The sequence below is a fragment of the Vulpes lagopus genome, chromosome 13, assembly GCF_018345385.1.
Source record: "Vulpes lagopus strain Blue_001 chromosome 13, ASM1834538v1, whole genome shotgun sequence".
Classification (NCBI taxonomy): domain Eukaryota; kingdom Metazoa; phylum Chordata; class Mammalia; order Carnivora; family Canidae; genus Vulpes; species Vulpes lagopus.
In genome coordinates, this window is record NC_054836.1 from 60,086,024 (window position 1) to 60,113,893 (window position 27,870).

General features: G+C 42.2%; 1 protein-coding gene across 21 annotated transcripts in view; it reads right to left on the minus strand.

Moving 5' to 3' along the window:
• The window catches only part of CADPS2 (calcium dependent secretion activator 2), a 457,875-nt gene that overhangs the window by 105,573 nt on the left and 324,432 nt on the right, over positions 1 to 27,870 (minus strand). For 14 of the 21 annotated variants that reach the window (XM_041727924.1, XM_041727927.1, XM_041727926.1 and 11 more), the window contains exons 11-14: positions 27,344 to 27,544; positions 24,077 to 24,085; positions 18,689 to 18,825; positions 17,262 to 17,449 (exon numbers count right to left, since the gene is read on the minus strand). In XM_041727924.1, the coding sequence (XP_041583858.1) occupies positions 17,262 to 17,449; positions 18,689 to 18,825; positions 24,077 to 24,085; positions 27,344 to 27,544 (535 nt within the window). The remainder of the gene's footprint in view (positions 1 to 17,261; positions 17,450 to 18,688; positions 18,826 to 24,076; positions 24,086 to 27,343; positions 27,545 to 27,870) is intronic. The other 7 variants (XM_041727925.1, XM_041727913.1, XM_041727914.1 and 4 more) reach the window with 1 other exon arrangement.

Consider the following 27,870-nt stretch of genomic DNA (forward strand, 5'->3'; position numbering starts at 1 on the left):
TTTAAATAAAAACATATAGAGAAGACAGATCAGCTGTTTCCAGATTCTGTGCCTAGAGAAATACTCCTATGGAATCAAGGCAAGTTCACGTCAGGATTTTTAGAAGTAGTTATATAGAATGAACAGAAATCTTCTTTTACTAACATCAGGATTAAAAGTATGAAATATTTCTAATAATGGATTTAGAGTTCATTCTGTATCAGTTGAAGTATCTGGTTGCATAACAGTCATCAAAAATTTTGAACATATGAATTGTAACTTTGTTAACACAAAGAGAAAGATCTATTAATCTCATATTCAAAAGTATCTATTTCAATGAAATGAATCTTTTGCACTTGCTAATTAACACCAATGATTTCTTCCTCTATTGGCTTACTTTTCTAAAGATTATATTTTTGTTCCCAAAGATTTATGTAGTTACAATTTGAATTTTTGATACTTATGTGTAAAATAGGTAGACATGATTATGAAAAATAAAGAAAAAAGAATGCTTTATAACTTTCCCAAGAAGATTTTTATTTAGTAATCCCATTCTTGTTTTACATATATAACATGTAAATGTGTGCATGTATCTTTGATGCTTGCAACTAGTCAATTAGGATAAAAATGATTAATTTTAAAGTTATACTTGAATCATAATGACATGAAGACCTTTTATTCATATCAAAGCATCATTTAAGTCTGAAATTTTGTCATTATAGAGTAAATAATTTGTTATTTAAGAAACTCATATGCTGCTGGAATTTATGCTTTGAAAATCTTAACAATTATACCTCTTTGCTAAATAGGGAAACATCAATTATTTTATTTCGTAGTCAGAATAATACATTCCATCAGAATATATTTTTAATGTGAACTGCAGAAAAAATAACGGCAAACGGTGGTCTTTAAAATATTTTTAGGAAGGAGAAAAGAAAGTCTGATCTATAAATTACAAAACAATGAACTGTGAGCTAACCCCAATGTTTTACAATAATTTATTATATTACAATAATTTATAATATAATGGAGTTCTTCACATATTACTTCAGAGTTACATCCCACTGAGCAAATGATAGCACAAAACCCAGACTATAACTTAAGAATAATAATGATCACAGAGGTTCAAGGGGAGAGCTCTGTATAAGTCATTAACTTGAGAATCAGCATGATCAGATGCAAACTGCATAGATAGTGCAAAAACTCATAGCACAAAGTTGTGGGTAGGTGTTTCACTATATACCCTACGCAAACTTGATGTAAAGAGCAAAGATCTAGGGACACCTGGGTGGCTCAGCGGTTGAGCGTCTGCCTTGGGCTCAGGGGTGACCCCAGGGTCCTGGGATTGAGTCCCACATCGGGGTCCTGCAGGGAGCCTGCTTCTCCCTCTGCCTGTGTCTCTGCCTCTCTCTATCTGTCTCTCATGAATAAATAGTCTTTAAAATAAAAAAAAGCAAAGATCTTATATTTATTATTCTGGTGCCTGGTATGGTTTCTTTGACTTCACTCTCTGACAGACACCACATGGTTATATTAGAGTGAATTTTACTGTTTGCTTCAACTGTCAAAGGAGATTGTGATTCACAGGGATGCTGCAAGCCATCCTGTCACATTAAACTTCACCGGGACACCTCGCCTACTCAACACAATGGGATCAGGGGTTCGGGTGATGAAGAGTGAGAAGGGTAAGTCAGAAGAATATCACTTGTGACAACTTTCAGTAAGATACAGACTGTTATACACGGTGAAAGGCTGTCGTTTTTGTGAGTCTGTTATTAAATTAACTATACATCTGACAAATTAAATACAATAGGTAGTATTTTGGACCTGCCTTTATTTACACACCTTTTAGGTACATAGACTAGACAATGTACTGAAAATTAGGTATACAAAGTAGGTGTTTATACCTAAGTGATTGGGAATAAATGACAGCTTTGCTATAGTCATGCATAAAGGCAACAGCTCCTTCTGAAAGTATTCTTCCTGGAGTGCCTGGGTGGCTCAGGTCATGATCCCGGGGTCCTGGGATTGAGCCCCCGTCAGGCTCCCTCCTCAGCAGGGAGTCTGCTTCTCCCTCTCCCTCCGTCCCTACTCCTGCTTGTGTTCTCTCTCAAATAAAAACCTTTTAAAAAATATTAAAATTATTCTTCCCAATAAACGCAAATACCTCCGGTGCCAACAATATCTTCCTCTCACAGCCATTATCAAATTAAACATAACAATTATCAGTAACAGAATTCTAAATATGCTCCTGGTACTGTGCTGTTTTATATGCATAACATAGGATGCTCACAGCAGTCCGTTCTCCAGTCTCCGAGAGGGGAAGCTGCTGACTTCCCCAAGGTCACACAGCTAGTACGTACAGGGACCTGGACTTGAACCTAGGTCTCTCACATTCCAAATCCTGGGCTCTTGGTGCCCATGTCTTATTCTCTTTCCTCTATGTTTTCACCAAAAATAATGAAGAGGAAAAAAAATCTCTATTAAAAAATGTGAACTGGATCTGAAAAGCAATGTGGAATATTTTAAATACACTTACTTACATCAGACATTTTCTATGTTACTTACATAAGGCAGGGAGCATAAAAATCAATAAAATTTAAGTATCTGACACTGAATCAGTAACTCTATTAAAAAAAAAACAAAACTCAACAAAGTCAGTCCTAAAATTTGTCCTTGTAGAAAGTGGCTTGAAGAGAAACTTAAACCAGTTGTATTTTCTGCACATTCATCTAGGGGACCCCAGGGTAATACAGATTTAAAATAATAGCTCTATAAACACAGCTTATAAATTAATTTCCGCCAGGTGAGCCTTCAAAACATATCTCAAGTGTGTCGACAGCCTCCTTTGTCTTCCTTTTCTCATCTTTTCGATGTCAGGGTGTTGGCAACACTCTATGGTGAGCCTTTTTCAAGCATGAGTCATGACTTACAATGCTAATAATGCTCAATGTAAAAGCCAAAACTCTTATAATGACCTGTAAACCTTACAGGATCCTCCCTCCCCACGCTCACTCTGACTCCCGTACCTCACTCCAGCCACACTGGCCTCCTAGCTGGTCCTCACACAGGACACACGCACATGCTGCTCCCACTGCCTGCGAGGGGCTTCGCCTGGGCACACAGGCTTGCTCACTGCCTTCTCATCGCTGCCCACACGACTCCGGGTCAATGAGGCCTGCTCTAGGTTGGCCACCTGATGTAAATGTGTAGCCTCCCATTCCCACAGGTCTCTTGTCCTTTAACCAGCTTTACTGCTGGTCACTGTACATAATGCCATCGCCCTACACATGACGTGTTTATTGTCTGCCTCCCTGTACGGTAGCCCTGGTACCCAGAACAGAAGCCGGCAGCCTGATGCTAAATGCTAAATGGCAAATAAATGTTAAAGATGTGAATAAGAGATACACAGAATACAAAAATTTCAGCTATAGCAGATAATAAAAATTCATGAACGAGTAACATAATTATTGATAATTATTAGTATTAATAGGGTATAAATTAATTGGAATGTCTTACATCATGTAACAGTAGGTAAAACAGGAAATTTTTGAAAAAAGCGAATAGCATAGGAATTATAGTTAAGCACTCTGGATAAATAGATAGCTCAGAAAAGTTGGCTGTATTTACACTTAGCAGAAAATTTTTAGTATTTACCTGCCATTTTAATTATTAATGAAATAAATCATTTGCCTTAAACCTCAAGAATGGAATTTTCCTCCAAGATAATAAAAGGTAAAATAAATAATGCCTCTTTGATACTGATAAAAAGCCAATGGTCATTGAAAATTCTAAAGTAAGAGGCCAATTTTCTGATTTTAATGTCAATTGAAACTTAATTATAGGACTCAAATATAAATAGTAAAACTGTTCCAATGAGAAAAAAGAAACTGTTGCATGAATTCTCATATATTGAGATTTAAATTTTTCATTTTTTTTCCTGGGGCCTTTAGTTATTGAAGTCACATGATTTTAGTAAGAATAGATTCCATGAAAGTTGAAGATATAAACAAATTACTAAATATAGTTCAATGGTAGATGTATTTCCTTTAATTATAGATGCAAATTATGACACAGAACTTCCCCCTGGCATTACACAATAAACAAAGGAATGCCAAATGTAGTTGGGTCTTTGTTAGTTATACTTTGAAAGATTCTTAAAAAAAAAAGAATTCATACACAATGGAACTTACGCTACTGATGCTTAACAGCCTCCTCTTACGTCTGCCTTAGGCCCCGTCCTACTTTCAGAGAGAGCATCACACGCAGGTGCGTGCAGGTGCCCACACACAGGCTACCTTTTTTGAAAGGCAGATTCATCCAGAAATAGTTCCTATACGAACAAATCAACTTTACTAACTTCCGACATGAACTAAGAGATCTCACAAGGCATTTTATAACTCGTGCTAGTCATCAATCTGGCACATTAGGCATTTTATTTATCTATTTATTTTTAAGATTTTATTTATTTATTCATGAGAAACAGAGAGAGAGAGAGGCAGAGGCACAGGCAGAGGGAGAAGCAGGCTCCATGCAGGGAGCCCCACGTGGGTCTCGGTCCCGGGAGCCGGGGTCACGCCCTGTGTGGGCTGAAGGCGGCGCTAAACCGCTGAGCCACCGGGCTGCCCCACAGTAGGCATTTTAAAACAGAATCCATTCTGTATCCTGGACATCCTGTCATCACTATCAATTTTTTCTGTAAAAAGTACAATATCAGCTCTAAATTGAGCAGAGTGGTTTTGAAAGACAACTCAGGAACATGAGTATTATCTTCTCCATCTTCTCCTATCTCTGATGGCTTTTGGGAGTAGTTCTGATAAGAAATTAGTTTCTACAAAGGGAAGAATCACTACATTGTATTTCAGGAAAGCTCTAAGAGGAAAAGAGTATGAAACCGGGTTGCAGAGTCAGGCATTTGAGCAGAAGAGCAAATATCGATGAGGAATCTGCTTAAATATTTAAGTACAGACTAACTTATAGTTCACACATTTTATGGCCCTTTTTTCCAGTATAACATTTCAGAGACCCATAACGACCAATAAGAACAGACTTAAATATCCATTTCACCTGGCTACCAACAGGTTTTAAAAAACAATGGTCCTGAGACCTACTCTAGCAAAAAGGGTTAGAGAGCCCAAGGATTTTTTTTTTTTGGAACCCTACAAATCATGAGACCTTGCTGGAGGTCGATAATGTAAGCAAGGCCTATTAAGGAGTTTGAGGAGTCTGACAGTAAAGAAATCTGCTTAACATCACTTTTTGAAATCGATCATGGGATCTCTCCACAATGCCCACTTACAAACACCATCAAGTGCTGACGAGCCATCTGTTTTATTATTTAATGAAGATTGTAACCCAGTCTATGGTTATTTTCTCAATCATTTTATCCGCCAGAGCAGCCTGTAGATACTTGAGGGATAAATGTGTCCTTGGTTTTATAATTTCTAGGAGACTGCGCAGGAAGCTTACGGGTTGACTAACACACCGGGAGCTCACGCTGCATAGAGAAGTCTGGTAAATTGATGAAGACAGATTGCCTTCACCACCCCCACCGGCCCCCCTCCCCGCTCACCAAGTAGGTTCGTCTGTCCTGGCAGTTTGGAGGCTTGCGGTACAAGATATTTTGAAAGCAATGACAGGGCGGATGACCAAGCTCGGGTGCTTTTAAGTTTCTCAGAGGCTTCTTTTCCTATGAGGAATGTGGGATATCTTAGCTTCCTCTGGACAAAGCGAGAAGGAGAGAGACACCTAGAGAGTAGCAGTTCTGAATTGTCAATTCTGCCGGCAGCACAGCAGGTAAAAGTCACTTTGCACTTCGTGTATTTCCCACCAATATCCATTTGTGAACAGAATAAGAAGGAGAGGAAGACACAGCACGAGAATGAGAAATGATGGGAAGAGGAGGGAGAAAACAATAGTCTCCTATTTCTCTTCCCTAACCTAGAACGCTTCTTACTGTTTTAAACAACGTGGCATCTCATTTGGATTCGTATGTATGGTCACATAATCAGTGTCCTTTCATTCTCCCTGAAATCTTACTAATCCAGAAGAAATTAGTTTGATCCTATGTTTACTGAGATAGAGGAAACATTTTTCTATGAGAAAATATTCTGCAAATGAAATGTAAAAATCTTGTTTTCTTTCCAAGCACGTCTCTCCCCTAATCCTTTCCTTATTTGAGTTTTTTACTGTAGTCTATTTTCTTTGGACATTATTTAAAAAAAGATACTTATTTAAAAAAAAAAAGCAGTAATTGGGCTCCATGAAGATATGAGATCAGTGACTCTTATCTTTTGTGTGAAGTTAGTGATGGACAGACAGGTCATGGAGAGTTATTAAGGTGTTGGACAACTGGCCTCTCCCAGAATCAAGCTAAATTCATTACTGCACATAACTCTAGAATTGAAGAAAAATAAAATATTGAGGTGATTTTTTATTAAAAAGAGTATTAAGATTGGTAGTATTCTCTGATAGGTCATCTTTGCCCCATACCCAATATGATTTTAAAAAAATAATTTTTTGTTAAAGGCCGAAACATACATAATTTAGGAGAGCAATTCAGAAAAACACAAAGACAAAAATTAAAATTTCTTTAAATGCCCCAATCATAAATAATAGGTTATACCCTTTTGTAAATAAAATTCCAGTTTTCATTCTATAAAATCTAATTATACATTGCAATTCTGATTTAGTTCGACTCTCTTATTTTTTATTCTTTTAACGAAGCATAAACATCTCCTCACATTATTTAAATATCCCAACATGTACTTTTTAATGGAAGCATAATACTTCATTTTATGGATGTACCATAATTTATTAAACCACTATTCCATTAGAATTTAGATTTTTCCTCTATTTTTTTCTTACCATAGAGTATACAGTATGTCCTTACATTCTTACATATATATAATCTTACGGTACAATTTGTTTAACCCATCTCTTATGGTTTCCTTGGGGTAAATTCCTAAACATATATTGTTAGTTTAAGTGGTGCTGTGGACTGAACTGTGTCCACTCTGAATGAAAATTTGTATGTTGAAGTCCTATCCCCCAGTGTTACTATACTTGAAGATGGTACTTTTAAGGGATGATTAAGGTTAAGAGAGGTCAGTCATAGGGTGGGGCAGTAATGTGACAGGGTGGTGGCCTTGTAAGAAGAGGGAGAAATTTCTGAGGACACGGGGAGAAGGCAGTCATCTGTAAGCCAGGAAGACAGTCTTCCCCAGAACCTGGCTGTGCTGACACCCTGATCTCCGACTTCCACTCTCCAGAACTGTGGGAAAATAAATTTTTATTGTTTAAGCCACCCAGGTGATGGAATTTTGTTATGGCAGCCCAAGCTAAGACAAATGCAATGATATTTTCAACATTCGATAGATATGACAAAATTGCTTTTTAAGAAAGTACTTACTTATCAGTTTGCACTGTGACCCATGTGCATAAAATGATTAATTTCCCTGTAACCTCATCAAATGCATTTTTATCACTTGTTATAATCATTTTCAATTTTATACATAAAAGGGGTATTTCATTGTCTTAATCTATTAATTTCTGTGTGGTAAAATGATACAATTCTTCTGGTTTACACAGGGTCCTTCCATGGGTCATAAAAATCATTGCATTTGATTCATTAAGAATAATGTTTAATTGTGAACTCAACTTACTAAGTGCCCCCAACATTTCACCCATAAATTTGTAAACAGATGGTCCCATGTCATTCATTTCCTTACTTAAGAAATATTTATTGAGTACCTGCCTAGGTCATGAGGATAATATAAGCACAACAGAAATGTCTCCTGCCCTAATGGAATTTATAATAGGGAAAGGTATAAAAAAGATAAATCAGACCGTAACATACAATTAAATTGAAGAAGGGCAAAAGCACAAAGCTTTGAAGTCATATAGATTTTTGGGGAAGGAGTCAGTTTGGGAATGATATTTAGGTTAAGATGTGATAGACGAGAAGCAGTTAATTAGCTGGAACCCGAGGCAGAGGTCATAGAAAAGGCTCCAACAGGTTCTCCAGAGAGATGTTCAAATATTTTTTTTCAAAATACAAATTTTATCATGTGACTTCTTCTCCTCATATAGTGGACTGACTTGATACTCCAAAAATCCCTTTCCACTACCAAACACCTCAACACTATGTTAGCTATACCAAGCAGTTAAATGTTGTATTGCACTTAGAAGAAAGTTAAAAAATAATTTTTCCCCAAGGCCAGGAAAAAGAAAATGATACAGAAACTGAAACCAAAATAGGGGTAATTGTGAACACCAGGGCTGCCTTGGGGGAAAATGTGGGTACCAAGGGGGCTTCACCACTATGTTTAAGAGAATGCACCACTGGGTCAGTGACCCACAGACTGCAGAACCTGAGATTCCTGCAAAAATTGAGGCCATGAATGGGCTGTACTATCAGTTAAGGGGTGGTCCAGAAAGAATCAATATTCTTGTAAGGAGGAGCCAATGAGGAAATCTGTTTCTACAACATTTACAGAGTGAGTGAAAGAGGCTTTCCTGAGAATATGCACCATATGTCTGGCCTCATTAAACTGAGTACTACCTACAGAATTAAGAAATCCCAAGGATAAGGAAATACAGTAGCTCTAGTCATACATCTCAACCACCAAATAAAAGCAAATCCTCTTTAGAAAAAAGTATTCTCAACCCAGGCCTTTTAGAATTCCCATAAATGTCAAAATGTATGCTTACTTAAAAAAAAAAAAAAAAAAGCTAGCCGAATAAGAAAACAGTGACCACAGTGACCATGGCAAAAATGTCAGTGGAAACAAGACACAAACACCTAGAAAATTAACTTATTGAAATTGATCAGAATATAAAATAACTATAAAATCCCTAAGGAAAAAAAGAGGAAGGGATAAAAACCAAGAATTAGATCAGAGATACTCAGAAATAATCAAATGGGTTTTAAAAAGAAGTGAATAGTATTTCCAGAACTAAAACATTTAGTAATTGAAGTTAACAGTATGTGGGTTGAAAAGTAGATGTTATAGCTAATGAGAGAATTAAGTAGAGTAAGGGTTGGGAACTATAGCCCACCACCTGTTTTTATGAATAAAATTTTATTAGAACACAAACCATATTCATTTACATATTGCTCATGGCTCTTTTTGCACTAAAACACAGAGTTGAACAATTGTGGAGGAGACCATATGGCCCGCAAAGCCCAAAAGATTTAGTTATGTTTACTATCTGGCCCTTTATAGAAAAAAACTTTGCCAAGTTCTGAACCAGAGGAAGAGAACTAAAAAAAACAAAAACAAAAACAAAAACAAAACACACACACACACACAAAAAAAAAAACAAAAAACAAACCATAGAAGGCAGCTGGAGAAATAAGCAGACAAAATATGTACTACAGATGTTAACAGATACAGAAAATAAAACGCCTCCTATATGGAGCTTTGGAATTTTAGAAAAGAGTGAGATTCAAGAAGCAGTATTTAAAGAGATAACAATATCCAGGATGGTGGCAAATAGGGATCTTCACTTCCAAATCTGAGTGAATTCAAAGAAATCCACTTTACTCAGTATCAGGGCACATGGATCAGAAATCCACAGGAATCCCAAACAGAATCCTTGACAAGGAATCCACGTGTAGATATGTTATGGTGAACCCACAAAACACGAAAGAACAAAATAACCTTCACACTATCCAGAGAGCAAAGACACATCCCCCTCAAAAGACAGGCAATTAGCTTGCCGACAGCCTTCTCATCGGTCACAAAGGAGCCACAAGAAAGTGAAGTATTGTCTTCAAAGTTCTCAGAGAAAGTCATTGTCAATCCAGAACTATACACCTAGCAAAATTTTCTTTAAAAAAATGTGGATGAAACAAGCACAATTCCAAATAAAGATCCACTACCTATAGGTGCTCCGTTATAGGACATCCCAAAGAATATACTTTAGGAAAAAGGAAAATAATTTCTAACCTAAGCTAGTATTGAGTATAAAACAGAAAACAGTATAAAACAGAAAATAAACAAAAAAGTATACACCTAAAATACCAGGCAAAATAAGCACCTGAGCAAGGAAGGGCGTGACTGCAGTGAAATGTTCCAAGGTCTCTCCATTTCTCAGAAGGAGGGGAAATTTGTGGATTAGCATAATACTTTAAAATTTTAGCAATATGCAGAGTAAAATCTTAATGTTGGAAAATGTAAACTATTGAGGGGAAAAAAATAGAAGAACCTGGACGAAACAAGAAGGCAAGAAAAGAAACAAAAAGCTTACAAACATGAGTCAAAAAAGAAATGCCAAAATAAAATGGTAGAAATCGATTTACTTACATCAACACACATGTTAATTGTAAATGGACTAAATTGGAGTAAACCCCAGAAATCATCATAATGGAGAATTAAATCAGAATCTTGTTTGCTATTTGTAACATAACACAAAAACTCAAGAATACAAAAAGGCTGAAAGTACGAATAAACGTATCAAATACCCCCCCCCCAAACAAGGTTACATTAACAACCACCTAAATAAACTAGAATGCAAAAATACGTCGTTATGAAAGGGGTCATCAAATAATAGTAATTTTCATTTACCAGGAAGATTTAGCAGTTTTAAACTTGAATCTATCTAATAAGCTGCCTCAAAATATGCAATACAAAAATTAGCATGAAAGACTGAGGAACTGCCACAGATCAGAAGAGGCGGGGCAATGGAATGCAACATGGATGGCATCTTGAGTTGGACCTTGAAACAGGAAAAAAGGACATTAATTTAAAAACTGGACTGGTGGGATCCCTGGGTGGCGCAGCGGTTTGGTGCCTGCCTTTGGCCCAGGGTGCGATCCTGGAGACCTGGGATCGAATCCCACGTCGGGCTCCCGGTGCATGGAGCCTGCTTCTCCCTCTGCCTGTGTCTCTGCCTCTCTCTCACTGTGTTCCTATCATAAATAAATAAAAAAAAATTAAAAAAAAAAAAGAAAAACTGGACTGGTGAGGTCCAAATAAGAACGGGCGGTGAGGTCACAGAAACGTGCCAATGTCGGGTTCTTAGTTGCGACCAAAGTACCCTGCTGATAGAGGACGGTGATGTCAGGGGAAACAAATACAGAAAGTCCCTGTAATGTCCTCGCAATTTTCCTGTAAACCTAAAATCATTCTAAAAAAGTTGATTAAAAAAAATTAAGCAAAAGGAGAAGCAGCAGTACAGTTTAAGAAAGCAGGTAAGTTACACCTTTGAAAAGACCTTCGGGCAAGAGGAACTGAAGGGAAAGAAGAGAAGGTCAAACAAACGGTGCAGAACACGCAGAAAGAGCACGTGGTGCAAAAAGCGCCACGAGAGCCCCCGAACTTACCACCAGGGCCCCGGGGGCGTCGGCAACTGACCAAGCTCACTCAAGAGGTCAGGGGAAAGCCCGGGGGCCCTTGAACTACAGGCGGCCCCACTCGGGAGGGGAACAACCTTCCCGCACGGACGCCTCAAAGCCCCGATGGTTTTAAAGGTGACTTATTGGTAAATGTCAAAAAGTAGATCTATGTGTCGTCTGACAGAGCGCGAGCTGGAGGGCGCCCGGCCCAGTCCAGAGGCCCTCGCCTGGGTGGCGCGTCCCAACGAGCAGTCTGAGAGGCAGCGGGAAGGGGTGCGGGGGCGCCCAGAGCCGTCTGCCCGGTGCAGCCGCGACACGCACTGCTCTGAGACCTCGGCACCTGGCGGAGCACGCGGAATCCACCGGGGGCCGCGAGCCCTCCCGCACCCAACTCTAGGGGCTGAGGCTCTCCAGGCCCCTTCCTAAGAGAAGCTACACCCCCAGCAGGGGTCGGGGCGGGGCGGGGGCACCTCCTGCCTGTTCTGAACCTGGCGGCGTCCTGACGCACAGTGAGGGAACCCTTGGTGTCGGCTCCTCCTCGACGATTTGTCCTGGGGGCTCTTCACGTAGTAGCCCCGAAAGTCTAGGATCCGTGCGCTGTGACTGCAGGACGCGGGGGCCAAACAGAAGCCACGGACAGGCCACCTGGGTCACTGTTCCCGGGTGACCTTACCTTGGACGGCCGCGTTCCTCGCTCCTGCTTTGGGCCACGTCTTGGCCATGGTCCCGTCAGAGCCGCTGGGTGTTCCGGCGGCGTGACGCACAACACGATGGCACGGTCATTCGTAGCGAACAGCTGGGAAACTGAGGCTCAGCAGGACCAACTGCTCAAAGTGGAACAGCTCATGGACGGGGAGCCCGGGGGAAGGCACGCGGGGACTGCGGCCTCAGCGCGTCGGCACCTCGGGTTTCGCGCGTCTGCTCCGGAAGGCCACGCTCGGCGGAGGGACGTCGTCGCTGGGCAAGCCTGACGGCAGTTCTCTAGTTTCCGACAGTCCCCGAGGGAGCCGCAGAGGACAGTTCAAGGGCACGGGTGCGTCTACCTGTGACAGGACGAGCCGGTCCCGCCGCCGCTGCCTTGTGGGAGGACAAGCCTCGCTCACGGCGTCTGAGCTGCCGGCTCCCGGGGCCTAGAAACGAGGCTCCAGCTTCCTGCTCTTTTCTCTCAGTCGTGCGTCAGGGACCAGAATGAAGACGCCGCAGGGGAAACAAAGGACGCGGGAACGTCACCGGGTCCCGTCACCGGTCCCGGCAGCCCCTACCTGGGAGGCTGCTCAGAAACGCACCCTGGTCTGTAACTGAGAGACCGAAGTGCTAAGGGCGGACACCGTCTGAGGAGGAGACCTCGCGGGCGGGGCACGAGGGCGGCCCTGGCTCTGCCGGAGTCGGAGTCGGGAGGCACGTCCCAGCCCCAGCCCGACCCTGCCCCGGGAAGGCCGCAGCCCGCGGGAGAGCCTGGGGGACGTGCGCACATCTCAGGGAGAACCGAGACGGAAGAGCCCTTCTGCGTCGCCGCGGTCGCCCCCGACCGTCCTCCTGACCAGCCAAACCCCAAAGCCTAAGCAGCACGTGAGCCCCGAGCCTGCCGCAGGGCGCGCTCGGCCGGGCCCTGTCTCCCTGGCTCCGGCCCTCGAGGCCGGGCCTCCGCCGCTGCGTCATCCCGCGGGGCGCGTGTGTCCTGGACGCAGGCCTCCCCGGTCCTTCCTGCTCCTGGTCGGCCCGGTCTCAGGGCCGGCCAGGCCTTCGCTGCCTAACCCTGTTCCCTTATTCCTGCCGGCCCCGGGTCAATGCGGGGGAACCGCCTCCGGAACCTTCCACACGCGGCGGCAGGGCTGTCCTCCACGCAGCCCGACCCGGCTGCCCGAGGACGTAGCTCAGCTAACGAGCGCGGCGGCGCCCAGACCAGGCTCCGGACGGGCAGAGAACGGTCCCGGGAGCCCGGTCACCGCGCCCGACGCGGGAGGGCCCGACCGCACACGCGCCGCGACAGCTGCACCGGGCCGGGCTCTAAGGGGCGGTGGCGCGGCCTCGTTCCCGCCCTGCGCTCCCCGCACGGTCCACGGCCCGGGGCTGGGGGCACGGGGAGGCCGGCAGAGGAGGGCAAGCACCCGCTGCCTCGCGGCGCCCGGGGGCCAGGTCAGGCGCTGCCCCGCACGGCTCCCTGCGCGGGTCTCATGAGGCCTCAGGGGCCACCTCTGGCCTCCTTTGATTCTTTCGCTGTGACGCGGCAGTTCTGACCGACACCTGTGAGTCTGGGGGAGGACACAGGGAACGCCGCACCCTGCAGTGTGTCTTTGCTGACGTCTACCTTCAGCGGAGGTTCGAATTTCCCTAGAACCTTCATTTCTCCCTTTTTCTTTCCCCTTAAGCTCCATGTGACCCAAATGCTGAATCTCGGACTGACTCCAGCTGCTTTTACGCCACCCAGAGGCACCTGAAAATGGGCACATTCCAGCCTGCAAAACTGATTTCACGTGCACTGTTGAGCATAAAACACACACGAACATACAAACACACCTTAAATCACACTTTACAGTGTACATTATAAAGAAAACAATAGTTTTACAGAATAAAAGTAACTATGGCAACCTACAGGTTCAAATCAGGCTGCCTCCAAGGCAGCGGTTTCCAGGTGCCTCAGTAACTTTCCATTAAAATGTGTCTCAAATACACGTTTTGGGAAAGTGTTACTGGGATCTACTTCACGTTTTCTCTATTTAATTATCCCTTTCGGTGTTAAGGACGAAAACCACCTGATCATACAAAATTCTTTGAGGATGTCTGTTTCGCTGCGATCTTATCGTCTCGCGCGTCGGAGTCCTAACCCTGGGAGACAGTCTTTTGACACCAACTGGTCGGGAGGGAGTCAGACAGAAAGGACCAGGGGATCCCTGGGTGGTGCAGCGGTTTGGCGCCTGCCTTTGGCCCAGGGCGCGGTCCTGGAGACCCGGGATCGAATCCCACGTCGGGCTCCCGGTGCATGGAGCCTGCTTCTCCCTCTGCCTGTGTCTCTGGCTCTGTCTCTCCTTCTATCTCTCAAGAATAAATAAATAAAATCTTTAAAAAAAAAAAAAAAGAAAAGAAAAAAAGACAGAAAGGACCAGGAGCCAAGAAACTGGGCTCTTGCAACAGCGGCTCAGGTGGGCTGTCCGTGAGCCACCACGACGGTGCCGCCTCCTGACTGTCCACCCCACCCCCAACAGTGACGTTTGCGGACTCTGCAGATGGTTTAGTTTGGGGTCCTGAGAAGCAGGACTTCGATCTGCAGCTTCTCCTCGTTCCCAAGTAAGGCTGAGCTCCGTAGCGAGGTACAAGCCTGAAGAGAAGCTGAGACTAGGCCGGGCTTTACGTCACTGTGGGAAGAGAGGCAGCAACGATGATGGTGTCAGTCCAACAAATACCTACTGTGTGCCCACAACATGCAATGGGGTACATCCCCCTGCAGCGCTAACGGGTGAGGAGAACTGGCTATTGCCTTCAAAATACCTCAGGAGACAAGCAGGGCTGCGTGTTGGACTCGGCACTCGGTTTGCATGATCACGTTCATAAGGGAACTCCAGGTAGCAGGTGCGTAGTGTCGGCATTAGCAGAGGGCTCCTTCGAGGAGTTTTATGACCTCCGACTACCACAAACTTGCAAACAGACATTAGGCGGAGAATTGCGAGTTGCCTGGGGTAAAGGTTACGCAGGGACGGATACTCGGAGACAAGTCTGGGTAGGGGGGAAAGAACCACATTGGGAGAGCTCTAATCTGTAGTTCTGGAGGCGACTGCTGGGAGAGAGCGCGGCGGGGGAGAAATGGATCAAGATAATTAAGCAGGAAGAAGGCGGCTGGAGTTCGGAGGGTGCCCCGGCAACGACCGAGGCCACCCCGAGAGGTGCTGCAAAGGCGGAAGGCGGCAGCAGCAACGCACGGGGCCGAGGAGGTGGAGGGAAGACGCATGAAGACGACCAGGCCAGGAATGAAGTGATGTTAACACTGGTGCAGTCATTCGTTCATTCTTGGAATGTTTGCTGAACACTTACTTTGTGCCACGGGTGTTACTTTTTCCCAGGCACCCTAACAGCCAAAAAAGGGACAGGAGCTGCTTTAGTGAGATGATGGACTTAAATTTTTTTGAAAACATTTGTTTATTTTGGAAGAGGTTGGAGGGGCGGAGGGAGAGGAGAGATTCCCAAGTAGAACCCGTGCAAGCCCGACACAGGGCTTGATCCCACGACCCTGAGATCATGACCTGGGCCGAAGTGGAGAACTGGATGCTGAACCCACTGAGCGGCCCGGGTGCCCCAAGATGTGGACTGAATTTTATACCCAGAGAGTTCAAAGTGCCGGGACATTCAGGCTGTCAACTGTCGACAGGGTCAGTCTAGGAGAGCGACTGGTTTGGAATCATCTGTATAGAGGCAGCTCACTGGGGCTGCGGAAAGGGGCAAGACCACCGAAGTACGACTTTTCTGTAAAGTAGAAACGTTCTCAGGGCAGAGCAAGTTCAGGAACAGATGTGAGGAAAGGACACTACTGCCCTCGGGCGTCTGGAGGAACAAAAATTGTCAGCAAAGAGATGGTCGAGAATAACCGAGAGGGCGCCGAGGTGAGATGGTGCTGCCTCGGGAGGCACGCGGCGGCTCCGCAGGCACGAGGTCCGGAGCGCCAGCTCTCCGATGGGAGTGAGGGAAGCTGCCCACGGGCCACGGAGGAGGCTGTCGCTGCGTCTACGTCAGGAAGCCGGGGATGGACGGAGACGGGTGTTCGGTGCGGAAGAGAGAGCAATGCCAGGTGGCTTCAGGGCGTGAGTGTATACGTGATCGTTGTTCATGAGACCCAGAGAGAGGCGGAGACCCAGGCCGAGGGAGCAGCAGGCTCCCCACGGGGACCCGACGCGGGACTCGATCCTGGGACCCGGGGTCACGGCCTGGGCCCAAGGCGGCCGCCGCGCCGTGGAGCCCCCGGATAACAGTATTTTAGACAATGCCGGTTGCCCCGCAGCTCCTGAGGGTCCACGTGCCAGGCACTGTCCCGAGTCCCTGGTGCACGTTCACGCACTGGGTCTGACACACGCTACGCTGCATGGGTCTCGCAGGCGGGGGGCTCCGACACGACGGCATCAGGAGGCTAGAGCCTCGCCTGCCACCGCCGAGGCGTGTTTCCCGGAACCCGGGCAGCCGGACCTCACAGCCCTCAAGCGCCCTGTGACGCCGTGAGGCTGGCAAAAGCTTACGCAGGCTCGTCGGAAGAAAGGAAATATGAAAGGAGCGGGAGGGCATAATGGTGGGAACAGCCCAAAGGGGGTGGGAGAAAGGGCGCCTGCCTAGTGGGCGGAACCCCAGTAAAGGGTCCCTGGGAAGAGAGGGGCTGAGACGTGGAGAGATTTTGAGCTTCGAGGAACACGGGTGTGGGAACCCGCCTCGGGGGATATTTTTACCCCGTGGGCTCCGAACCAAAAGGGGGCCCTTCTTCCTAGAGTACAGGTGAGGGAGAGGGCTGAGAGGCGACTCCACAGAAACCTCCTCATCTCTGTTGCTTTATCAGTGGAAGCTTCCGCTGCGGTCGAAAAGCAAGAACCCGCAGGTGGACCCGGGCCTATCAACGAGCCTCACCCAGACGTGCGTGTGCACAACAACGGGCTACAGAGGACACTTCAGCTGTGCAGACCCTAGAACTCGGTGGTACCTAAGAACCAGAAGGCAACTTCTGATCTCATAGACATTCTCTTCCTTTCTCTTTCAAGTGGCTTTAACGGCAAAAAGAAACATAAAGTGCAGCCCACCTAAATCAACAAGCATATTGATGTACATTTTCCTTTGTGGGTTTTTTTTCCCGCCTCTTGCGAGAAGTGTCTGCTATTTAAAATCTGTTACTAGGTGATCGTGGCCAAGCACATTTTTCTCTCTTCCCCAGTCAACCCTACACATTTCACTGTGTGTTTGCAAGTAAAAATACCTGTTGCCGTGCACGTGAGAGGCGCAGAATGCAAAGCTGTAATGGAGCAGGGTCGGGTCAATGACAGCACCATTTTCTGAATGTTCCATCAGCTCCGTAAGGTAGCAGAGATGTCTGTGACAGCCTCTCACACCGTAACGGGCGCAGTACTCATCCAACACAAAGACTTGGCCAGGGCTGAACCAACCCTGCAAAAGAGAAAAAATATATATTTTTTCCCTTTCTGTACTAGGATTGATTTGCTTTTCTGTAGGCACTCTTTTTTTTTTTTTTAAGATTTTATTTATTCATGAGAGACACAGATACAGAGAGACAGAGAGGCAGAGACCCAGGCAGAGGAAGAAGCAGGCTCCCTGCAGGGAACCTGATGCAGGACTCGATCCCGGGCCCTGAGCCACTTGGGCGTCCTCTTTGATATTAGAAGCAGCTGCATCCAAGTGTCTTTTGACAATTCTTTGTTATTATTAGTGGCATGTTTACGTTATTTCCATAAAGCTAACGTCCAATTCGGACCTGACCTGGGGCCCTGGTGACCTAGTGCCATGCTCCCTTCACTGCCACGGCGCGGGCAACCCGCTTTCCTCCACGGTCATTCAAAATTAGCCAATTTTACTCAGAGTATCTAAACTGTCCGTCACAAACAGTCACGTTCTGAAAAACTTCAATCCCCGTGTGCATCACTTAAGAAGACGATGGTTAAAGGGGGCACGTCAGTGAAATCGCCTCGTTGCCAGACGCGTTTTATAAAGTGAACTAAGAAAATACCAGCTGCGCCTAGAGGTGGCCAATGCCCGCGGCGCGAGGAGGGTAGCGCCTTCAAAATGCGAACTGTACTTCACATCCCAGCTTTGGGCTGGTTTCGACACACAGAATGCTGCAGTTCAGCTACGTGATCCCCCCCCCTTTTTTTTTTTTTAAGGAATTCAAATGATCTCTGGAAGGTTCAATGAAACCGAAGATTTCCTGTGTCATACGGTTTCTCCACTGTCTCCTTCCCCCAGCACTAGGCTGTGCTCCAGGAACAAAAGAGAGAAACGGAAGAGATCAACGTTTGCTGAGAATGTAAACCATAAAACGTCGCACAGGTGTTAGTGAATCTCATCTCAGAGGTGTGTGTGGTTTTGTCTTGTTTTGACCTTCATTAAAGCCTTTATTTTCATTCAGCCTTCTCCGGAGGGACTGACGGACCACGATTCCGCGTCCGCTGGAGTCTACTCTCCTGTCTATTGAGTGGCACAGCAGTGGTCTTCAAGTGTATAATTTTCAAATTGGGAAGCAATCGATCGGAATCCTTCATCCCTAACTCCCCACTACAGTTATTAAAGGAGTCAGGAATAAAATGCCGCTTCATAACAAGTGTTTCTCACTTTAAGAAAATCTTTCATTCTAACCTATAGCACACCGGAGAGAGAGAGACTTGTACTCACCAAGCAAGAGTAGGAGTCATTGAGCCTGTGATCTAAAGTCTGCCTCTGGAGTATTCTAAAAAGGAAGGCGTGGTCAAGCTTGCAAGGATTGGCAGAAATAAACTCATCCATACCATGTTTCTGAAAACGGTCTGCATCTGTAAATTCAGGAAAGCGTGTTATAATACATTTACTTCTCTGGCTTAACGATGGGCAAATACAGATTTTGGGACACAAAATGCAAAAATGCTTCCTGATAAACAGATGACTTTGCGTTACAAAAAATACACTGCCAAGAATTCAGCATATTAATATAAATTGCTATTTTTTTGGACCCCAATGAAAAATGACCTGGAAAAATCTGCAAATCATTTGAAAGGTAGAAATCCCATTTTCCCTCTAAGCAAATTCTAATATCCATCAGTGAAATAATCTTATTTTCTAATTTTAAGAAAAGCAGATGCATTTTAAGTATGTATTTATAGAAGGAACTGACTGGAAAAGAACTCAGATCTACTCATAAAAAACAGCAAGGATAGCTAGAAGCTTGCTTTCCAAATGGCAAACTGGGGCAGAAATGAACACACAGGCTTCTGTTGGACCACTTCCAGTCTTTTTTTTTTTTTAGTCTTTAATGGGACCAACCTTAATGTAGAAATGGCAATGAATGCTCTCAAGCTTCAAGCTTAAGAGACATAAAAAAGGGAGCATCATGTTTGTGCAAATATGCAGACAAAGCATAACGTCCCAAATGGCACTTCAATCAAAGGTCCAAATTTATTGTTCTTTACAGATTGCATCTTTCAACGCCTGTCGACCCTGCGGGTTTATCAAAAGGCAAGCTTTTACGATTGCTTTCATTAATGGTATGTTTTGTCAAAGTCTTCAATGTGAGTTAGTTACTCAGCATAGAGAGAAAAAGCCGTATACCACCCAAAAGGAGTGCTGGGGTGTTACGACATTAGCTCTGCTAGAAGCGCAGCGCGCATCGGGCAAGCAATCAGTTATCAGGATGAAAGCGGACTCTCCTGACAATGGTAGAGCTCAGGCCCCATTGTTCTTTAAAATTCACAGATAGATCTCGCTCTGGTCATTACAAGAAGTGGCGCCCTAAATGTAAGCTAAATGTAGTTTTTAAAACCTATATGGGTACAATCCTAAAATTGCAAAGGAAAAGAGACAAAAGTTTATTGATTAAACGCAATTATAGAGTCAGGCTCATAATAAAACTCAATATCGATCTGTGGACATGATGCTAACATAATCAGTCACATTTAGATATTTAGCCCAGATCATATTGATCCTATGTCAAGTTCAACTTTCAGCCATATTTGCGGATGGAAGAACTATGTAATTCAAGCTGAAGGGTCTTCAGAATCACATTTAAGAAAAAAAAAGATCTCACACCAGTGACAGATATCAAAAGGTGAATGTAGCAAGTAAGCAAGGAGTGGGCATCCACTGAGGATGTGAGGTCTGGGGTTAGGATCTACGGAGAAATTGGCGTACGTATGTATATTCCTTTACATTTACTAATTATTTGACTGATTAAGTGCATTACATGAGATGAATTAGTATTAACTGGATGAACACTAAATGTTATTAAACTGCTTTTCCTGAACTGAGAAATGAGACAATTCAACTTGTCTGGTATTTTTATTCTTATGTCTGATAGTCTTTCAAAAGAAAGTCTTTCAAAGTTACATTTATGATAGTGTGAAATAATCTCACGAGTACACAGAATACTGAAAAACTCAAGGCACATATGGTATAAAGCTGTTATTCTGTATCCTAAATAATCTCAGAATCTTCATTTCAGTAAAAAAGCTTTTAGTAACACCTTTAGGAAATCACTACTTTTATAAAACACTGCTAAATTTTACTCATTATTTCTTTCACCAGGGAAGGTAGTAACAAGAAGCCAAAAATAACACCCATTAACGGCTTATCTGTTGAGAATAGGATATATAAGAAATTTCACAGAAAATCCAGAATTCTTTTATTCTACAAAATACATTATATACATAAATATTACAGTGTATTCTACATAGTTCTTTTTTTTTACTTCTACTTTTTATAAAGGTTTACAGAAGCAAAATTTTTATTTTAAAGCAATGGATACATAGTCTTTAAGTAAAATCTACATGTTCCTGAAAAAAATGAATCTATGGTTCGTTTCTATAATTAAATCATATATTAAAAAATGAATTTACTTTATGAAGTGTTTTCTTCATGAAATATAACTCTAAACTACATATTTGCTATGTGTCAAGCCCTTCAGTATCACACACACAAATGAAAAAATTACTTTGCCAATGATTTCCTTTAGTGTAAAAATATTCATAATAGCAATTTAAGTCACAAAAACAGACTCTATATTGACAGTGATAAAATAAGTAGGCAAACAAAATTCTACTAAAAAAATAACCCTACAATCTCTCTGGGGCTATAACTTTATGAAAGTGAAATATATTTTTAGGGATTATCCCATCTTCAAAACACAGGCTGTAAGGACTAAGCATCTCTCTTTTTATGTCTGTCTGATAAGCAGAATCTAAAATATTTTAGGCAAATATACTTTACCATGCACCATTGATTCATTAATTTCCATGAATTTATGAAGACATACATTTTGAAAAAGCAATGGATTTGATCTCCTTGTGTGAGAAAGCTTTCACCTTAAGATCCTCTCGTGAACTAATAATGTAAAATAGGAAAACATCTATTGTTAAAATATTACCTAGTTTCTTATTTCTGTAAAATGCTATTTTCATATAGTTTTCTCTTGGCATAATACATCTACATCTACTCTTAGAAAATAAAGTGATACCATCTGGATCAAATGAATTGTCCTTTCAATTACATAGCCAAATGCAAGGCTTGGAGAGTTGCTTTAAAGCTGAGTTATACTCGATTATCTTCAATTAATGTTTATTAAAACACAAAATTACGGTGACTAGTTTTAAAAGAAAAATTATTCATGGCACTAATCAAATGTTCAGTGATAATGACAAATCTTAGTTCAGTTTGTTTTCCAAAATGATTTAAGAAAATTACCAGAAGAAACCAACAAGATATGAGCTTGAACAATGAACTGCAAAACTGTCATAAATTGTGATGATTAACCTATGGACTAACTACAGATGTGGGACATGGTAATTGAGGATACTGGTGGAGAGTTTCTATGGTAACAGTTGGATATATGCTCCGGCGTCTTTAGGTGGTACTGTCACCAGGTGTGGTAAAAGTGGATGGAATAAGACCCAAATTGAGAAAGATTATTATTTGCTATAGATTTATGGAATTATGGAGGCTTATTCAAATGGAACCTGAAAATTTAAATTTTTCATTAGGGTAACAGCTGTTGGAAGTCAAGAGGAAAGAATAAGTAGGCTGACGGTACCAATTTAAACAGTTACCTCGGGCTGGAAAACAGCTAGCCTACAAAACAACGTGAGGACTATTAGCAGGCCGGTAGGACCCCCGTGGCGTGTGGGAGGGGGGCTTTTGGTGGGAGCACAGTCGGCCCCTGGGTGCTCAAGAATCCAAGCCCCAAGGACAGGCATCTAAGTCACAGTGCCGAATGTGAGATGGGCAAAAATTTAACTGAAATGTTTGTTCTTCCTTTGCAACTAATTCTAAGGATGCTGCCTTTTTTTTTTTTTCCTGCTCCTTGTATTGAGAAAAATTAGGAATAAAATACAGAAGAGGAAAAGGGAGTGGGGAAGAGGCAAATGGGACACAGCGGGAGAGGAGGTGGCCATTCACTTAGCATTCTGAGACCACCCAGATGTCCGGGCCTGGGACTCAAGAACCAAAAAGGACTGTGAAGAAGGTGCTGCTGCCTAAGAGCTCACCTGCTCCTCTGCAAAATCCTGAACTAAGCAACATATGAACCTTCTGAAATACAGTAACTTGGTTTAAAATTATCCTGTGGTTAAGAGTCTGCCCATTGCTGCATTTACCCATACCCACATCTCATTTTATTTTCCTTTTAGCTCAAACTCTCATTAAGCTTGAAAATTCACAATAAGTTAAACATGGTGCAGAGAGGACCTCTTGTCTTTTGATAGCACCCATGTAGCCAGTAACAGGAAGTTTCAAAATTTTAGATTATCTTGGTTGGCATTTTTTGTTTTATGTACATATGTTTTATGCTGAACACCAAAGAGAAATGTCAATACTTGCATTAATTAGGAGTTTGTTCACACCTCTATTATTGACCCAAATAATTTCTTAGCTTGTTTTTTTTAAATTGACTAAAAACGGATGTATGAATTTACACATCTTGCTTTATGGTGGCAAATAACAAATAAGTATTTTCACATGATGACAATTTTAATCAACACATATATAGAATCATAAGCAAAGTAAACCAACATTCAACATGTATTTGAAATAATATATTTGATGTATAGTAAAATATACCTGTGAAGTGTGAAGTGTAATTACTAGATCAATCAAGAAAATAAGCTAAAAAATTTAAATGTAAGTTTATATACTGATTGAAGAATTTTTTTTTAAAAATTTGACTTTAAAAGAAGGTAACTTCTCTGGTTCATTTTTGACTTTTTTTTTTTTACTTTTAGAAGTCAACTAGTACTCTGTTGTATTATGTTACATACATATTGTATTACATTATATACATAAGAGAGAAAAATGAAAAACAGGTGCTTTGCATAGTAAAGGATAGTTTAACCGAAGAATGTCTGGCAAAAGGCAATGCACAGTTTGGCAGAAAATTTGTATAGTGAGCAGACCCCTACCCTACCCATTCTGTTTACCATTTGCTTAGAATTTCTAAATATCCTGAAAGTGTAAGAAAGAAGGAAGTTGAGTAGATTCATGTATCAGAAAAATCTATAAATACATATTATTTATATCCTAAAACAGATAATAAGGTTGTCTTCAGATAAGGTAGACTTTATAAATTGTTTTGTTCTATCTCTAAACAATTAATGTGTTTAGTTTTTAAGAGTTTTATAACATAGATAATTCATAAACCAGAGGAAGTGGATTAGTAACTAGTCCCTTTACTTAAACTCACCTACTGTGAATAGTTAGGTATAATTTTAGCGATATTTATAAAATTTTAACATAGTTAAAATATCGCATAACAATTTAGCATTTTTCCACTTAACATTACTATTTTTTTTTCTTTTTTTGCATATCAACTTTATAGCCCTTACATTTATGCCCACATGAATGGTAGATATTAGGTTGTTTCTACTTTTCTGTTGTGGCAAAAATAGGCTTTTGTTTCATAAATGGTAAAGTTAACCTAAATATTCTGGGACTGCCTAGAAAGGAGAAGGCTGGCATTGTAAACAAGATCATGAAATTTCTTAAAAAATCATATAATTTTTTAGTACAATGAAGCAAAAAAAAAAAAATCACGAAAATACTTACCCTTACCAGCTATAGGTCAGCAAGGAATGAAAAAGCATATTAAATGGATTAGGAGCATATTGATTTCTGTAGCTATCAACAGAAATTTCATATTATTTCCTTACTTTCTACTAATGACTCTAAAAGTTGTTCTTCCTAGAGATGATCAAAAGAGAAGAAAAAGAAATGCTGTGGAGGTCCCAGAAGGCAGGACAATACGCCAAGGGCTAACTGCTCTCTGGAGAAGTCCAATGGCTTCTCTGAGAGAGGTCAAGATCAGTATTCTCATTCAATGAGGCAGAAACACATTTTTCTTCCTTCTTCCTCACCTTCCTTTTTAAAGAAACATAAAATAGCAGTCTGCTGTGATAGAAAACTTTACAAAAGCCTGGAATACAAGAAAGCTGTCGTTAACCTAACAAGTTTGGATTTTTTACAAGTGAATCGAAGGGCAGGAAAACCCCATTCCACTTAGCCTACTGGACACGACACCGCTCTGACAACAGGCTGACGTCTGATAGCAGAACGGTTTTGTGAGAGAGGTTACATGGCTCTTTGAATCAGCTCATTAGTAGATCTTATATCTGTTAATTCTGAATCGTGTAGTTACAGCCTTAATGTCCTGGGCCAGTGGTTCCTGACCACTTGCCAGCACACAAGACAGATGGTATCCAAGACCTCAGTGCACCCCTTGGGTGTTTCCTGCCCTTAGGATATTAAAAAATACTGACACACAAATCAATGAGGAAATCTTATCCTAAAAATAATTTTCAAGGTACTATAACTCAGTGGTTGTCAAATGAGGGTGTTTCTAGCTCATCTTTTACTCTGGCCCCCCGAACATTTGGCACTGTCTGGAGATATTTTTGGGTATCAGACTGGGAGGAGGGGGTGGTCTGCTACTGGCATCTAGCAGTGGAAGCCAGGGATGAAGCTAAGCATCCTACTAAACCACAGGACAGCCCTCCTGCCAACCCTTGAAACTAAGCATTATCTGGCCCAAAATGTTACTAGCGCCCAGGTTGAAAAATCTCGCTCTAACTTAAAAAAACAATCATTCTGTTTCTTGTCAGGATGCAGTCCCTGAGAAGAGATTTACTTCCTACGTGACATGACAAAAAATTCTGGAAAGAAAAAAAAACCACAACCCCCCCCACCCCCCCAAAAAAACCCAACAAAAAAACATTAAAAAAAAATAGTTCTCAAAACATGGAGTATCAGGCAACCCAGGAGAGTGATTCCTGAGAGATGGGAAACAAAAGAGGTGAGTTGAGGCTCAAGTTAATGCAGGAGAAACTTTCAAGGCTGTGGCACAGGCCTGAGAAGCCCCAGAGCACCCGTGTGCTCGCCCCGTGGGGAAGATGGACGGACAGTTCAGGGAGGTCGGAATGGCTGGAGCCAGCCTGCAAGAAGGCGGTTTGCTCCCGCTGCCTCTTTCTATATTCGGGGGGACACTGACCACCCCCACGTGTGAGGACACTGCCTGCGGTCAGGGAAGAACTCGGCGTAAAGGACGAGAGGGAGCAGTGCCCACACGCACACAGAGCCTGCAATACTGCTTGTTCTCAACAGCCAGTAGGAAGTCTCAAAGCTCATGGGTCGTCAGTCTCTAAGAAGAATCCTGGTCCAGAAACGAGGAAAATTAACCCAAGACTAGACGCCGTTTAGTCCCATCTAACAAAACTTAAGAGTAATATTTGAAAAGATTGAACTGTTTCCGAGTAACTTACCTGTGTCTGAGAATAGAGCTCAAGAACAATTTCATGAAGAAAACTACATCAAGGCACATTATAGGCTGGTTGCTCAACACCAGTGTTAAAGAGAAAATCTTTAATGCAGAAGGAAAAAAGACACATTATATACCGAGGAACAGACAAAAATGAGCATATTTCTCAATATTAAAAGAAAAAGGTGTTAGAGCAGGAGGCAAAATCCTTAAAGCACCAGAAGAAATTTTTTTTTTTCAAAATGAAGGTAAATTATTTTTCCATGTATAAGAAAGCCAAAAGAATTAATCACCACCAGACTTGCACATAAATCAAAAGAAATCCTTCAAGAAGTGAAATATTTTTACAAGACAATGAAGAATTGAAGAATGCTAGAACTGATAACTACTTGGGTAAGTTTATAACAAATATTTTCTCATACTATTTTAATTTCTCTAGAAGATCATTGAATGTGAAAGCAATGATGATAAGAGCAAGACGCTGTGGGGTCTATAACAGGGATAGAAGTAAAATGTAGGACCAGAGTAGTCCAGAGCCCAGAAGGGAGAGATGGAAGTAAACTATTTTAAGATTCATATACGATGCATGTGGAGCTCTACTATCACATGAAGATGGACTGTGGTAGTGGAAAGATGGACATTTAAACCCTGAAACACAAAGGCCCTGGACTTGAGCTCATGTTCCATCTTCAATTATTTGGTTTAATGTGCTATTAAGATGCCTGGAAATGATAGTGAAAAGGGACTAGTTATTTGATGTATGAACAGAAGAACAAAATAATGCATGTCAAGACATTATCCCCCTGGAGAGGAGGCTTAAGAGTAGAACCTTTTCACTGAGAAGCCAAAAACTGAATTTAAAGTCATAGAAGAACTGACTTATGACACAGGAGACCAGAGAAGCTTTGCAAAGGAGTGCAGCAAGTTACAGCTGGTTTAATGATTATTAAAGCTGGGTTTGAAAATGTTTCTATAATTATTCCATCATTTGTTATTAATCACTTGTAGATTCAAATGAAAAAATAACTTTTTAATGATTTAAATTAGCATACAAAGGGTGACATGAATACTAAGGTATCTAGATAAAGTTGGCTTGATGACTTACTCTTTTTTACCAATCTACAACAGGAAACAGCCCTATTATCCTTTAGAACGCTTAAGAACCACCCTAGGAAGTGATGGTCCACCATTCTGGTGTCCCAGAGTCCTATCAAAGACTATTTGACTTCACAATACTTTCCCTATTTTTATAGCACACGTAAGTTAAAATAATAAGTTTAGAAAAATCTTATTGAAGTTTTGGAGAATTTTCTTATGTGTTCTTGAGATTCACAGATACACCCCAGTGCTTGGCAAATTCAAGACTAAAACCCCAGGCAACATCTACTCCAGATCCGTGTGAAAAATTAGAGAGCTGATTCTATGGCTACTAATACAAATGATTTTTATTCAATTAGGAATTCGTTAATAATATAAACTATGATACTGAATAAGTGTGTCTCATTTTTATATCTTATTAAGGTTATTAATTGATAATCAAATTATTTTTCAACAAAACTTACAAAGCTGAGCATCTGTATGGAGAGTTCCTCCTTTAGGATTCAGTTTCTGGGTTTGAATCGCAGGAATGGGTTTGTATGACTGGCCTGTGGCCCTATACATGGCCTGAACCCATAATATCCTATCCTGTTCATCATCACTGGCAAATATCACAGTGTCTCCCTCTTTAACTGCATTAAAGAACATCTGACCACCCTGGAGGCCTGTGGAGGAAGAGAGAAAAGTCATTAAAAACTTGCATCATTGGCAGACTTCAAGCTCAGTCACTGACCAGTGACATGGAAGACAATCAGTCTGACATTAGTGACTCAATGCTATCAATAAGAGAAACTTTAAATTTTCCTATCACTTTAAAAATTAAAAACAGCTTAAGGAAACGACCAGTTCATGACACAGTAGTAACATCCTGCAAGCCATACAAACCTAGTCCATAGAAATACACAGCGCCGTGTGCAAGCTCACGCCAGAGAAGACCGTCTGATCTTGTGGTACACTTCTTATTAACCAGCAGGAGAAACATATGGGATTT